The 14,435-nt window shown below is 41.1% G+C and overlaps 1 protein-coding gene across 1 annotated transcript; it reads right to left on the reverse strand.

Moving 5' to 3' along the window:
* Positions 1 to 3,641: 3,641 nt before the first annotated feature.
* Positions 3,642 to 13,217, reverse strand: LOC124869742 (immunoglobulin lambda-1 light chain-like). Its single transcript, XM_047367825.1, has 6 exons — positions 12,977 to 13,217; positions 12,571 to 12,891; positions 7,857 to 7,889; positions 4,428 to 4,736; positions 4,227 to 4,295; positions 3,642 to 4,129 (listed from the first exon to the last, which is right to left on the reverse strand). The coding sequence occupies exons 1-6, from the start codon at positions 13,017 to 13,019 to the stop codon at positions 3,996 to 3,998; spliced, it is 909 nt and encodes a 302-aa protein (XP_047223781.1). The 5' UTR covers positions 13,020 to 13,217; the 3' UTR covers positions 3,642 to 3,995.
* Positions 13,218 to 14,435: the final 1,218 nt, after the last annotated feature.

The raw sequence follows: 14,435 nt of genomic DNA on the forward strand, positions 1-14,435 counted from the left end.
GGAGCATGAGAACTAAAAACTGCTTCTCCATGTTTGGTTCTGGTTCTGGTTCTGGTTCTGGTTCTGCAGAGTAGATTTGAGCCAGAAGACCTGAGAGGTCTGGGTGGTTGATCCACTGAACACAAGTCTGTAATGTATTTTGGTGCTAAGCTATTCAGTGATTTATAGACTAACAGAAGTATTTTAAAGTCTATTCTTTGAGCTACAGGGAGCCAGTGTAGGGACTATAGAACCGGGCCGATGTGCTCCACTTTCTTAGTTCTAGTGAGGACGCAGGCAGCAGCGTTCTGGATCAACTGCAGCTGTCTGATCAACTTTTTAGGCAGACCTGTGAAGACATCGTTGCAGTAATCACTTCTACTAAAGATGAACGCATGAATTAGTTTTTCAAGGTCCTGCTGAGACATTAGTCCTTTAATCCTGGAGATGTTCTTTAGGTGATAGAAGGCCGACCTTGTTACTGTCTTTATGTGCCTCTGAAGGTTCAGGTCTGAGTCCATCACTACACCCAGGTTTGGAGCCTGACTGGTGGTTTCTAGATGTATTAACTGAAGCTGGGTGCTAACTTTTAAACGCTCTTCCTTTGGTCCAAAGATTATTACTTCAGTTTTGTTTTGATTCAGCTGAAGAACATTTTGGCACATCCAAGCATTGATTTCTTCTAAGCATTTACCCAGCGCTTGAATGGGTTCATAATCATCTGATGACATTGTAACGTATAGCTGTGTGTCGTCTGCATAGTTATGATAACTTACGTTGTTGTTTATTAAAATCTGAGTTAGGGGGAGCATGTAGATATTGAATAGAAGGAGCCCTAAGATGGATCCTTGGGGAACACCACATGTGATTTTTGTGCTCTCTGATGTAAAGTTACCTACTTACACAAAAAAAGTCCCTGTCCTTCAAGTAGGATTTAAACCAGTTGAGTGCTGTACCAGAAAGGCCGACCCAGTTTTCCAGGTACTCTAATAAAATGGAGTGATCAACAGTGTCGAATGCTGCACTAAGGTCCAATAATACCAGCACTGTGGTTCTTCCACAGTCTGCATTTATACGGATGTCATTGAACACCTTGACAAGAGCAGTCTCTGTACTGTGGTGAGCAGGAAGCCTGACTGGAAGACATCGAAGCGGTTGGTCGTTGTTAGGAAGTTGTTTAACTGTTGAAACACAGCTTTTTCAATAATCTTACTGATGAAGGGGAGGTTTGGTTAACAAAGCCCAGAAACCACCCTGACACTCGGCCCCCCCCCCCCCCCCCACCCTCCTGATTCTTGATATTGGCCTGTAGTTCTGTAGTAGCAGCTTGTCCAAGTTGCTCTTTTTCAATAGAGGTTTGATAATTGCTGTTTTTAGGGCCTGGAGGAAAACACCTGACAAAAGGGACGTGTTTATTATTTGTGTTAAATCAGATGTTATTACAGGCAAAGCTTTCTGAAGGAAAGCTGTGGGTAAAACATCGAGACCTAAGAGCTTAGTTGCTGTACGATTTCTTCTAAGTTTTTATAGTTTATTTGGTGAAATTGGGAAAGATTCTCTCATATTTTTCAGTTGTAGGTTATATCTGTATAGTCTCTCTTTATAGATAATATAGTGAACCTGGAGTCCAGTCGTTCGTCACCTGCCTTCAGCTTTTCGACACTCCTTTTTTTCACTTCTGACTGGTGGAGCACTTCTCCATGGAGACATTTTCTTCCCAGAAACGACTTTCACTTTAATTGGAGCAATTGAATCAATGATGTCGGAGATTTTAGAATGAAAGTTATCTACCAGCTCATCTACAGTGTTACAGGGCAAAATGGAGGTAGAAGAGTAAATAAGCTTTAATGTTGATTTAGTTTCCAGGAAGCAGAAACAAACCACAGAGATGGAGGGCAGATGATGAGTTTGTAGAGCAGCAGATATGAATCTGTTCTCAGTGGTTATTAGAACAGAACAAACTGCTGACAGCCAATCAAACCTCCTTCCTGCAGCTGTGTGGGTTTGTGCTCTGCAGCCTCCACACCGTTAGCTGTGGCTTTTCACTTTAATAACACGATGACAGTTACAAGCATCGACTGAGCTGAAAGAATCAGTCCAGGAAGCACCTGTGGTCTTCATCTGGGAGAGAAACATCTCAAACCCTGAACTCAGAGCTGATCCATCAACTCTGATCAGACTGAAAACAGCTGAATCTGTTTAATGATGATTATTCATTCTAATAATCATCATTAAACCAAAACCTGAATCTAAATTATGATCAAACTTTTCTGTATTTGTCGATGATGCAACAGGAGAGATTTCAGCTGCAGGAAGAAACAAAGCAGCCGACTGTACTTCTGTTCTCACTGATCAGAGCAACACAAACCACACTGAGACAGAAACACAAACCACCGACACAAACAAGTCATGTTGTTTTGTTCCTCTGAAGACAAAAGCAGGACCAGACGTCCATGTTGCTTCAGCTCCAGTCTCATTATTTCAGTGGCTGATAGTTGAATAAAAAACCTCCTGCAGAGCCGTCAGAGGAGTCTGGACGTCTCAATCAGAGCTGAACTTTGGTTCAGTTCACTTCAAACTGGTTCTGTCTCTGTGGACCTGCTGTCCACTGGTTTCCATCAGACTCACCACACAAAGTATTCAGAGTCACTGCTGACAGCTTCAGTTCTTCAGCTGCTCTCATGTTTAGTGGAGTCCCTCAGGGCTCAGTTCTTGGTTCTGTTATTGACCATTTCAGCCCAGTGTCCCAGCATTGTTCCACTGGTGATTCTGTTCTATGTCTCATTAGAACTAAAGTCAGAACAATCTGGGTTCTCTGCATCCCTGCCTTCCTCCCATTAGGAACCATATTATTATTTCCTGGAACTAAACCCAGATCAGACTGAAGTTCGTTCTATTGGACCTGATAGTTGTTCTAACAGTGTCACAGTCACACCTTAAACAACCAACAAAAAGCTCTCAGATGGAAACTTGGCAGATGTTTCTAATCAGTAGCTGAACTTCAACCAGCACATTAAGGTTCTTGTTCAGTCCTGCTGTTTATGGCGGCCCACTCATTACACACCTTCATTTAAGGTTCTGTTGAAATCCTACATGTTCTGTCTCTACTTTACATGTCAGACCTCTGAACCCCTTATTCTGGACCTTGACCCCTCAGATCACAGACTCAGCTGTTGGTTAAAGATCCTCGGTTCAGACTTAGAACAAAGAGAACCATGTTTTTACTGTTTTAGCTTCAAGAACGTGGAACAAATTCTCCATCAGCATCAGAACAGCTCAGATAGAGCTGGTTTACAAGACTTTAAACACCTTCATGTTTATATTCTTCATCTATAATTATAAATTGGTTTTCAGTAAATATGTTTTTATTGAATATGATGGTCTAAACTAGATTATTATGGGATAGAATTGGACTGTTGTCTGAACTGAGTCATTTTCTCAGTAAAAGAGTCTCCATCTTCCTGATTTTATGTTTAAAAACTAAATGAAACAAAAATGTGTATTTGATGAAGGTCTTGTGGGTCCTTGACTCAGACCGGTTCTGTAGAAATTGAGCAGATTGTCCTGAAGCTTCTCAGCATGTTGCTCATCAGCCACAGTGTGAGATGAAATATGTCGGGACAAAGACTCCTGGTTTGATGGACCATTGAAGAACAAACACAAACAGTTTATGTGGTCATTTTGGCCACAAGAAGGTTTAATAATTATTTGTCCATAAAGTTGTGTTACAATGAAAGAAAAATGACCAAACTGATGACAAACAATCAAATATGGAGCAGACAGAAATGATCAGAGAGGATCTAAATCAAACTATAAAGTTATTAGAACACAGATTACAGCCCAGGACAGAAATATTTCCTCATCTGGATGGAAATCCTTACAGGAACTCTGTGAAGCTGCAATAAACAGATTCTCTTCATGATCGACTTCAACGCATCATAAGAAGCTTTAAAACAAACAATCAGTAACAATGAAAGGAGGAAAAGTTGGAGAGAAAACAGTGAGTCAGCAGGTGTTCAGATGGTGGACGGTCCCTTGGTTCTGAGCATCATCAGCAGAGAGAGTCCACAGCAGTACACCAGACTCTTCACTATCAGCACCGTGTAGAGCAGGCAGAGCAGCTTCACCCTGCACTGAGACTGGAAGGACACTGACAGACACACAGAGACACAGAGACCTGAGACATCTAGAAATCCAGGTGATGATGAGCTGAAGATGATCATGTATTTGTCAGCAGGAGATCTTACAGTCAGCTTGCTGCAGAGCTGCCAGGTCTGGTCTCTCTGGAGGACAGGAGGCTGCTGGAGCTGGAAGCTCTGGAACAGAAAAGGAGTCAAATGTTTGGAGTTGCAGTGAGAAATGTCCGTCCTCTGCTCCTCTGCTCTCTTTGACAGCGTCTCCACATGAAGCTGAATCACTGCTGAACACAGTCACCAAGCCTTCATTACCTTGTAGTGTTTGGGCCTCCACTCTGCCTCCCTCATGCTGGACAGAGCAGCTGTATTTAGATGAGCCGTTCTCCTGCCGATCCACCAGTAAGATGGAGGCGGTGCGACCCGACTCTCTGAGCTCCAGCTGCTCTCCCTCAACAGGGGGCAGATCCTCCAGATCACCGTCCTTCTTCTGTCTTTTCCAGGAGATCTGGACCAGAGGAGGAAACATGTCTGAGGCCAGACACAGCAGGGAGCTCTTCCCCTCCAGGTGGGCTCTGGATGCTGCTGGGTACACGCTCACCACGGGCTTCACTACCTTCTCATCTGAAGTTGGACAGCAGCAACAAGCAGCACAGACACACATTGACACAGTCAGCAGCAGCTTCCAGCACTGCACTGCATTCAGTCTGATCCTGGAAACTACATGGACTCTGATCACTAAACTACTCATCAATACAGCACAAAGTTACCTGCAGACACTGGATCCACCTTCACATCAAACACTAACTCATGGCAGCTCCACCAGAGGTTATTATTCTGAAGGAACGCTACTCTTACTGGAGAACATTTCTGGTTCCTCTCCCCACCTCCAGTTACTTCACTGAATGAAGAAAACATGTTTGACCCAGAAATGCAGCAGAACCAGACAAACACCTACAGCTGATGTTAAAGTGAGACTTCTTCTCCACAATCTTCATGGTTCTGATGTTGGTTTCTCTCTGCTGGGCCTGCTGGGCCAGATGGAGGTCAGGTGAACATACAGTAAACAGTAGATATCGTCACTGGAGGACCTTTGACCTGTTCTTGGGGTTAACTGTGGTCCAGTAGGTAGACCAGTCATCTGGAAACCTGAGAGTTGTGGGTTTGATTCCAGCTTCCTCATGTCAATGTGCCCCTGAGCAAGGCACTTAACCCCAGGTTGCTACCGATCTGCGTGTCGCTGAATGAATGTGTGAGTTAGTGAGTGTGACTGGGTGAACGTGGTTCTGGTGTAAAGAGCTTTGAGTGGTCGGTATGAGTAGAACAGTTCTATATAAATTCAGTCCATTTACCATTCTAACATATATATACAGTCATATTTAACACATTAGAATCTGGTTCTGATCAGGCCCGTTTGTTAGATTAGAACCTTTAGAAAATAACAACCTTTCAGCAGGTATTAAACATACTTCTCATTAATCCCACATTTCTGTATTAAATGTTTTTATTGGTCTGATGTAATATTCTGATTTTAAATGCTGTGTTTTCATTGGCTGGAAGCAGAAAATCATCATAATTAACAGAAATAAAGACTTAAAACATCCGTCTGTGTGAAATTAATCTATATAATGTGTTTCACTTAGTGATGGAGTTACTGGAATAAATCAGCTGTTCAATAATATTTTCATTTATTGAATATGACTGGATATTAACTACTGGAAGAACTGGTTTTTAAAAAGCTTCATGTTGTAAAAAATTAGATCAGTTTCTTCTGCCTGAATTTCCTTTCTAATAATGTCATTTATTTTTACTCATTTCTGATTTTATTCTTTAAAATACCAGAAACTACGGAGGCCATAAAGGGACTTTGAAGGGAAAATAAATACATAAAGTTTCATGTTGGCACCAGATACTTTCTACCAATTCATTGTGTGACTCTCAGGATCTTTCAGAGTGTTTCAGGCTGCTGTGTTCATTGAACTGGAAATACGTGACCTAATGGTGCTATATTTCCAGTTTGGGCTGCAGACAAAGACATTGCTGCGTTGCTTGCCAGACGTCACCGTTATGTTGTTTCAGAACCACATTTAAAACTAATCTGAAGCTGGAGAAAGTATTTGGTGCACAGGTGAAATGATCTGCTGCACCAGAACCTTTATTATTTCTTTTCCCTTCAATGTCCCTTAATGAGCTCCGTAAGAATCTACACCTAATTATATATTTTAGTTTTCCATCATTTTCACAAATTAAATCAGATGTTCTGATCCAACAGTTACTCAGAACCTCTGAGCTTCAATCACCTGATCATTAATCATCATAAAATGTCAAATTACATTTTAATGTAGTTTTCTATCATTCATATTTATAAACTAACATATTTAACAACAAAGAATATTAAAATAAATGTTTTTCTCGTTGAAGTTTAGATTTTTTTAAATGAATCAAGTTTATAAAAATCTTGAAATAAAATATGATGAAATTTTTCTATATTTCATTTTTCTGAAGTAATTTTGCTGAAAAGCTGCAGATTTCTGACATTTATCTGATTTAATGAATAAAATAATAAAATGTTTAAAAAGCTCAGTGATAAAATCATATTAATATTTGTTCAAGATAAGCTGGTAAAATATTAAATCTGCATGTCCAACATGTCAATAAAATACTTTTTATTTCTATTTATGTCAGAAATGAAAACGCAGACATTTTATGAATGTTTCACAATTGTTCTCATGTTTGATCTTTTGTTTTATTATTTTTCTGTTTGATTTAATAGAAACAAAGTTTAATAACTTTAACCCACAGCTTTAATAACCTGAGTTGTTTTAATTCATCATAAAATTATTTAACTAAATTATTTATTTCATGTTATATGATTAAAATCTTTTATTTATTTCTCTTTTTATTGAATAGCTTTTCTACATACATATATTTCATTAAACTGAAACTTGATTTTTGTTATTTATATGTATAATATATATATTTATATATTTATTATAATGTTAAAATATTTTTTATTCTGAATAATAATAAACAGAAAATCTTTAATGTGAAAACATCCGTCTCATTCAGTCATTAATAAAGATAAAATATTAATAAAAGTCCAAATTAAAACACCATCTTCATCATTTCACAGTAAAATATTTCATGGATCAAACATTTTGACTCTAAATCATATTTTTCAAGGTTTTTATGGAACAAGTTTTCTTTATTTGATGGAAATCAGACAGAAAACCAGGCAGAGAAAAGGAAGCTGTGCAGTAAACGGGCCGGGCTCCGAGTTCTGACCCAGAACCGCTGCATCCAGGCCCAACATTGTGAGAACCTGGTGCAGCTGCTCTACCCACTGATCCACCCTGCAGCCACACTGAACACGGGTCAGAACCAGGACGCTAAAACCATTTGATTCATGGCAGGAAAATGTTTCTGTTGCTCGACTCTGAAAACTCAGAAACTTTGGAAGTTTGAACTCATTGAAACATTTTTACATCGTTGCTGATCAGATCACATTTAGGGTTTTATTACCAGGGAAACTTTCCAACCTTTAAAAGTTAAATCTTTGATACATTCAGAGACATTTTTCATCTTTTTCTGTCTAAATTATATTTTCATTTGATGCATTTTCAGCAGATTAAACAGGATTATTAAAATGATCAAATAATAAGTAGTTTGAAATCCTGAAGCAGCAGAAAGTGACTTTAAACACATTTTAACTTCTATAATAAAACAATAAATGTTGTTTCTTACCTGAAACATACAGTCTGGTTCCAGAACCAATCAAGGGTTGCCCATAGGTACGGCCATCACTCATCCACACAGTGAGAAAGACTGCTACAAAAACCTGTCTGCTGTTTTCTGGTCTTATTATATTCAGTTTTTCACTGTCAGCTACATGAAACACTGAGTTTTAGCAGTTAGTAAATGTATAAAGAATATTTGACAGTAATTAGACGTTTATCAACAATATCAGCAGATATTACAGGGTTAGAGTTACTGAGAGTTTGGTTCCAGAACCAAAGATGTGGTACCAGAACCCTCCACACAGTGAGAAAGACTGCTCCAAAACCCAGTCTGCTGTTGAATGGGTCAGCTGAGGTGAACCGGTCCAAATGATGAAGCAGGACCATATTTCAGCTCCATGATGTGTTTCTCTAATGTTCACATCAACATGACTGTCTCTTCTTCTCTTCTCTTTTAGCCACACTAGCAGCATGGTTCTGATGTTGATGTCAGCCAGTGGGTCGGTCCACTACTTTAGTTCACATGGACTGGATCTGGGAGTTAGTTCAGATCTTCATGTTGTCCTCAGGATCAACTGGAATAAAGTTTGCTGCTTCTTCATGATTGGATGCAGATTTAAAAAGTGTCTGAATGAGAAGAAAACAGTCCTGTAATATGAGCTGATGTTCAGGAGATCATACCTGAACTGTCTTGGAGACGTTGCTCTGAGCTCCTGTCTGGATCCTTGGCAGAAACATCAGAAATGTGCTCTGAAGATCCAAAGCAGGTCTGAAGGAAGCTCTGCAGACATCATGTATGAAAGCTCTCATCTCTCCCAGTGTGTCTCCTTGTTTGTTGGGATGTTGTCTTGCTGAAAGTCTTCAGTGTGTTCAGTCTGAGCTGCAGCTGCTGAAATCTCCTGTGATCATGAATGCTGCATGGTGGTCTGTGGTTTCCTGGATGCTGATGGTGTCATGAAGCAGAGTGAGAGCTGCGTCTGAGTTGGGAATGGAAACACATCAGGAGAACAAAGCTGGACTCACAGGAAGGAGAAGGAGCAACACTTGGTCATCAATATTGTCCCATCTGGAGACTGATGTTTGGAGTAGATGGAGAGTGTCTGCAGCTGGAGGTCAGAGGTGGACATGTTGGAGGTCAGAGGTGGACATGTTGGAGGACAGAGGTGGACATGTTGGAGGACAGTGGTGGACATGTTGGAGGACAGTGGTGGACATGTTGGAGGACAGAGGTGGACATGTTGGAGGACAGTGGTGGACATGTTGGAGGACAGAGGTGGACATGTTGGAGGACAGTGGTGGACATGTTGGAGGACAGTGGTGGACATGTTGGAGGACAGTGGTGAACATGTTGGAGGACAGAGGTGAACATGTTGGAGGACAGTGGTGGACATGTTGGAGGACAGAGGTGAACATGTTGGAGGACAGTGGTGAACATGTTGGAGGATGGAAGGGGAGGTGTTGGAGGACAGAGGTGGACATGTTGGAGGACAGTGGTGGACATGTTGGAGGACAGTGGTGGACATGTTGGAGGACAGTGGTGGACATGTTGGAGGACAGAGGTGAACATGTTGGAGGACAGTGGTGGACATGTTGGAGGACAGAGGTGAACATGTTGGAGGACAGTGGTGAACATGTTGGAGGACAGTGGTGGACATGTTGGAGGACAGTGGTGGACATGTTGGAGGACAGAGGTGGACATGTTGGAGGACAGTGGTGGACATGTTGGAGGACAGAGGTGGACATGTTGGAGGACAGTGGTGGACATGTTGGAGGACAGATGTGGACATGATGGAGGTCAGAGGTGGACATGTTGGAGGACAGAGGTGGACATGTTGGAGGTGGATGTGTCTTATTTTCCAGTCTGGCCTGTTTTAAACTAACAGTTAAAAAATCATTTTATACAGAAAAACACTTTTAATGTGTATTAGTATTGATTTAATAAAAATTAAAATCCAAGCAATCAGTCAAACATATTGAGTTTTATAAATTATTGGATTCTTTTGCACAAATTACTTTCTTTCTTTATGAATCTTAAAAAATTACACATTTAGTTTTATTTCCATTCTTTAATTATTAATCACTGATAAATGTCAGGGTTTGAGAAACTTTGTCTTTGTTGCCTGCTGCTTACTCTGCTTCTACCCTAGATGGCGCTAAGAGCATTGTTGTGAGTGGTGACAGGTGTGCCCTGTTACCTCATTAAGGAGAAGAACATAAAGAGAGGTCGCTGCCAGTACTTCATTGCTTGTGTGTTAGCCTATGTGATAAACCCGAGCCTCCTGACCAAGTGATACTCTTAGTGACGTCATAATGAGGCTTTTTGAATCATAGAATCATTTTGAACCATTGTGTCATAAAGTGGTTCACTACCCAAAGGTTCATTCAGTTCCCTTGGATTACATCTACTGGCAGTTGTGATTGTTGCACCAAATTAAACCCTGCGAATGTGATGCACCTCTTGCATGATACCATAACTATAACACTACTGCATAGTTTAGGCTATAGGCTTTCTAATAAACACTTTGAATGTACATTAATTACCTTATTAGGTGGCACCAAATTGAAATATTCCTACACTTGGGAACGCTTCCTAGATGTTTGCTCCATGACAGAATAATCCACCAAAACTCCGAATATCCAAAAACGAGATCTGTTCGTAACGTATAATAAAGGTAGAGCGGGGATGTGAAGCGGGGCTTGAGAGCATCTCAAAGACACTGAATCACACCAGATATTTGAAACTCCGCCATTCAACTCCAAGCAGTCAGCTGACTCGGTCTGAATGAAGCAGTGAAGTGGTTCACACGTGATCTGTGACGTCACATGAAGCAAGCTCTGGCCCACTGCTTCACCATAACTATCCTGTCGAGTTTGAAGCGTTGTTTGAAGCCTCTGTGTTAGAGTAACAATACTAGATACTCTTGTTTTTCTTGAAGTACTAGTACTTACCTTCGTTGTCTTCCCTCCTAGATTCCTGCCTGACTCTCAAGTCTGTTTCCAGCTGCTCCTGGCCACAGACACATCCACGACTCCTATGCTGAGATCCCTCAGACAAGAACCCATCTGGCAGCTCCGTGGCTTCTCTCATGTTCCTGGATCTAGACTCCAAGCGGACCCTGCTCACCCTCACCGCCATCTGGGAAAGATCCAAGGACGACTAAGAACTTGGTTCCTCACAAACGCAGCAAACACAGATACCTCTGAACCTCATACTGACCTCAAGGCCAACCTTACTTGGATCAGCAGATAAGGATCACCACTCTCAAGCCTTACATCTCTCCCCCTGGAGATTCTTCCACAACCCACCTCTAAGCAATTCACATCATTCTTCTTCAGTATTCATTCCTAGTCACTAACTCACCTGTCATCCTTCCATGCAGTCCTACCACGGACGGTTCCGGATTCCAGTCCTTTCCACTTCACCCTGCTAAAATAGAATCTATTAAAACTTATTCTGAGTCTCCCTGAGTGAGTTCCTGCATGTGTGTGAAAGCCGTGTCCAAAACAATGACAATAAAACTGTTTATTTTTATTGTTTTATAAAACTTCATGTTCTACTTTATTGCGTCTTTATTGTGAGTAAAGGCGACTGCGGCTCAGTAGGTAGATCAGTCCTGCTGCAACCTGAGAGTTGTGGGTTAGATTCCAGCTTCCAATTACATTATTTTCCATGAACTCTAAATACTGAATTGTTCCTCTAAAGGGGAAGTCGGCCTAAAAGGTTTCAGAACCAGAGGTCCAAGTAGAAGATAGCTGGTCGGATCAGGCACTTCAAGCTTCTGGAGATCTGCTCAGATATCAACCACAAACATCTTCTAAGCAAAGCAGCCATGAACATTTACTCAGTTTTAACTGTAAAACTTGACATTAAAACATAAATGTCTCTGGTTCAGACCCAGAACCATTCAATCTAAAATGATTCTGAACAATGCAGGAGACCAAACACAGAATAATCAGAACATCTGTTAAAGAAATGTTATTTACTGACTTATCTGATGTCCAGATGTTTGATCCAATAGCTCATGTTCTGGTTTGAGATTTGGTCTTGCAGTGGTGTGTCTGCACGTCTCTGGTTTCCCCCATGTATGCAGACTGGGTCGAGGCGGGGAGCACCAGCACCTGGCTGAGCCTGGGTGGGGAGATCAGGAAGCCTCCTGCTGGGAATAACGACCCCCCTGAAGCTGTTGTTCAGGGTTACAACTTCTGCAGAACCTGAACTCTGACCAACCTGGAAGCTGCTACAACATTATAATGAAGACAAGAAGGCAGTTCTCCTTGTTCAACCTTCTACTGACTTCTCATGGAGGGAAGAACATCACACATCTGATACTTTTACTAACTCAGACTTTCACATGGAATAAAGTAAAATAATCTGCTGGAATCTGATAAACATCAAGATCTGCTGGAAGTGTTTTCATGAAGAGCTCGTTAACATTAGGAAGAACTGATGGACTTCCTGCAGCTCTTGGATGCATTAAAATATGTTTGATATTTAGAAATTGTCAGGTGGATTTCCTCCTTCTTTTATGACCAAAATAAATAAAATCTGTAAAGAAAAATAAGGGAAAGAATGAAGAATCTTCCTGAGCTCAGTGTGTCTCTGAGATGGAGGTGAAATCAGTGAACCTGGGCTGTGGTTTACTGCTCTCTTTCTGTCACAAACACTGTTTGACATCAGTTCATCTGGAGGTTTTTGTTCAGGCTGCAGGGATCATTTCTCACTGTGGTTCCATCCTTCACGCAGCCGCAGTAGTAGGAGGCTGAATGACTGGGTTTAACTTTACTTATCTTCAGTTTACAGTCGTTCTGATTTTTCTCAGCTGAGAAATCATTTTTCTGAGGATGATTGAAAGGTTTTTCTGCGCTACCACCAGTGTAGATATAAAGAATCGCTTTGAATGTTTCTGTGTCTTTCTTCTGGTACCAGGTTACATCACTAGCACACTGATCCATTCCTCCACAGCTGAAGGAGACGCTCTGACCTTCTCTCCTGGTCAGAGTTAAATCATCCTGACTCAGCTGTGTTGCCATGGCAGCCAGCGCTGTAGAGACACAGACAGACAGGTGAAGGTCAGTGGGACAGTGTTTGTTCCAGGTGTTGGCTCCTGATTGGCTGGAAACACTCACCTGAACACAGACAGCACAGAGCAGCAGCTGGGAGGAAAAGCATTTTGTGCAGTGGTGTTTCCTCTGGTGAACCTGGGGAGAAGTGGAGCTCTGATGCAGCTGAGGCCAAACAAGGACGAGCTGTGAGATCAGACGAGGACCACGTGGTTTCTAACGGCTCCTCAAAGCTCCCATCAGCCCCTGCTGCCCACAGATAAGACTGCTGCTGCTGATTGACAGCTCAGCTCAAGATGCTGGATGGTTTCATGTTTAAATCTAGTAAAATAGTTTAAAACTCATCAGCATCATTTTCTTAACAGAGTTTAACCTCCAAAACAAACCAGGACAAGTTTAAAGTAAGTTTTAGAGACTGGAGAGCAGGAAATAAAGGTAGATATTTACAACAGCTCCACCTGCTGGACTGAATTGTTTTTGTCTTTGATCATTTAGTGCAAAGAGGATTTAAACCAGTTGGATTGTTCCTCAGAGATTAAGATTCAAACTTTCTCTGATGTTCAACATCTGCAGCGTTTAAAGCCAGAAACCTTTAGAGTGAATAAATGCTGAGAAACTGACCTGAAAATAAATGATTCTCCTTCCACCGTGATTCACACCACAGCCTGTTTTAGTCCACTGAAGGTGACATGACAGACATTTGATTTCACTTCAGTAACTTTTAATATGGTAATGCTAACCACTGCAGATGTTACCATGGTAACCAGTGAAACAGCTGTCTCCAGCAGACTCCATGGGTCCAGGCATTGTTCAGTAGATGGAGCTTCAATCCACAGAAACCATCAGATGTTCTCCATGAAGGTTTCTCCAAACATTCTTAACAGTTCTGATGTTTTAGGGGCTTAAAGCCTGATTTTAAAGAAGTCTTTACTGGTTCCTTCTAGAAGGAGATCAGAGGAAACATCCAGAGTAACAGACCAGGATGTCTGGGTCACACATCACAGGTTCTGGACACAATCATCATATTTATGAGCTCTTGGATCTATTTGTTCTTACAGACCAGCCAGAACAACATGTCAGCAACCAGGAGGAGGTTCTCACTGATTCAAAGATCTGTAAGCAGCAGAGGAGCAGAGCATTTCTAAAAGAGGATTATGAGAAACTTCTTGACGAAGAGCTGGAGGTCAATTGTGTAAATCATCAACTTCCAATTTTATATGGAAAGCTGCAGGAGTTCAAACAAGCAACAAAAGAAGATGCTGAGTTGAGAGAATCTGTCCAGATAAACAGAGACAAGTTCCAAACAAAATCAAACAGTACTGGACCTTGAAGGAAGAACTGTTATATGTTATAAACTGCTCAAAAAAATAAAGGGAACACTCAAATAACATCCTAGATCTGAATGAATGAAATATTCTCATTGAATACTTTCTTCTGTACAAAGTTGAATGTTCTGACAACAAAATCACAGAAAAACCATCAATGGAAATCAAATTTATTAACCAATGGAGGCCTGGATTTGGAG

The sequence above is a fragment of the Girardinichthys multiradiatus genome, chromosome 6 (assembly GCF_021462225.1).
Source record: "Girardinichthys multiradiatus isolate DD_20200921_A chromosome 6, DD_fGirMul_XY1, whole genome shotgun sequence".
Taxonomy (NCBI): Eukaryota; Metazoa; Chordata; class Actinopteri; order Cyprinodontiformes; family Goodeidae; genus Girardinichthys; species Girardinichthys multiradiatus.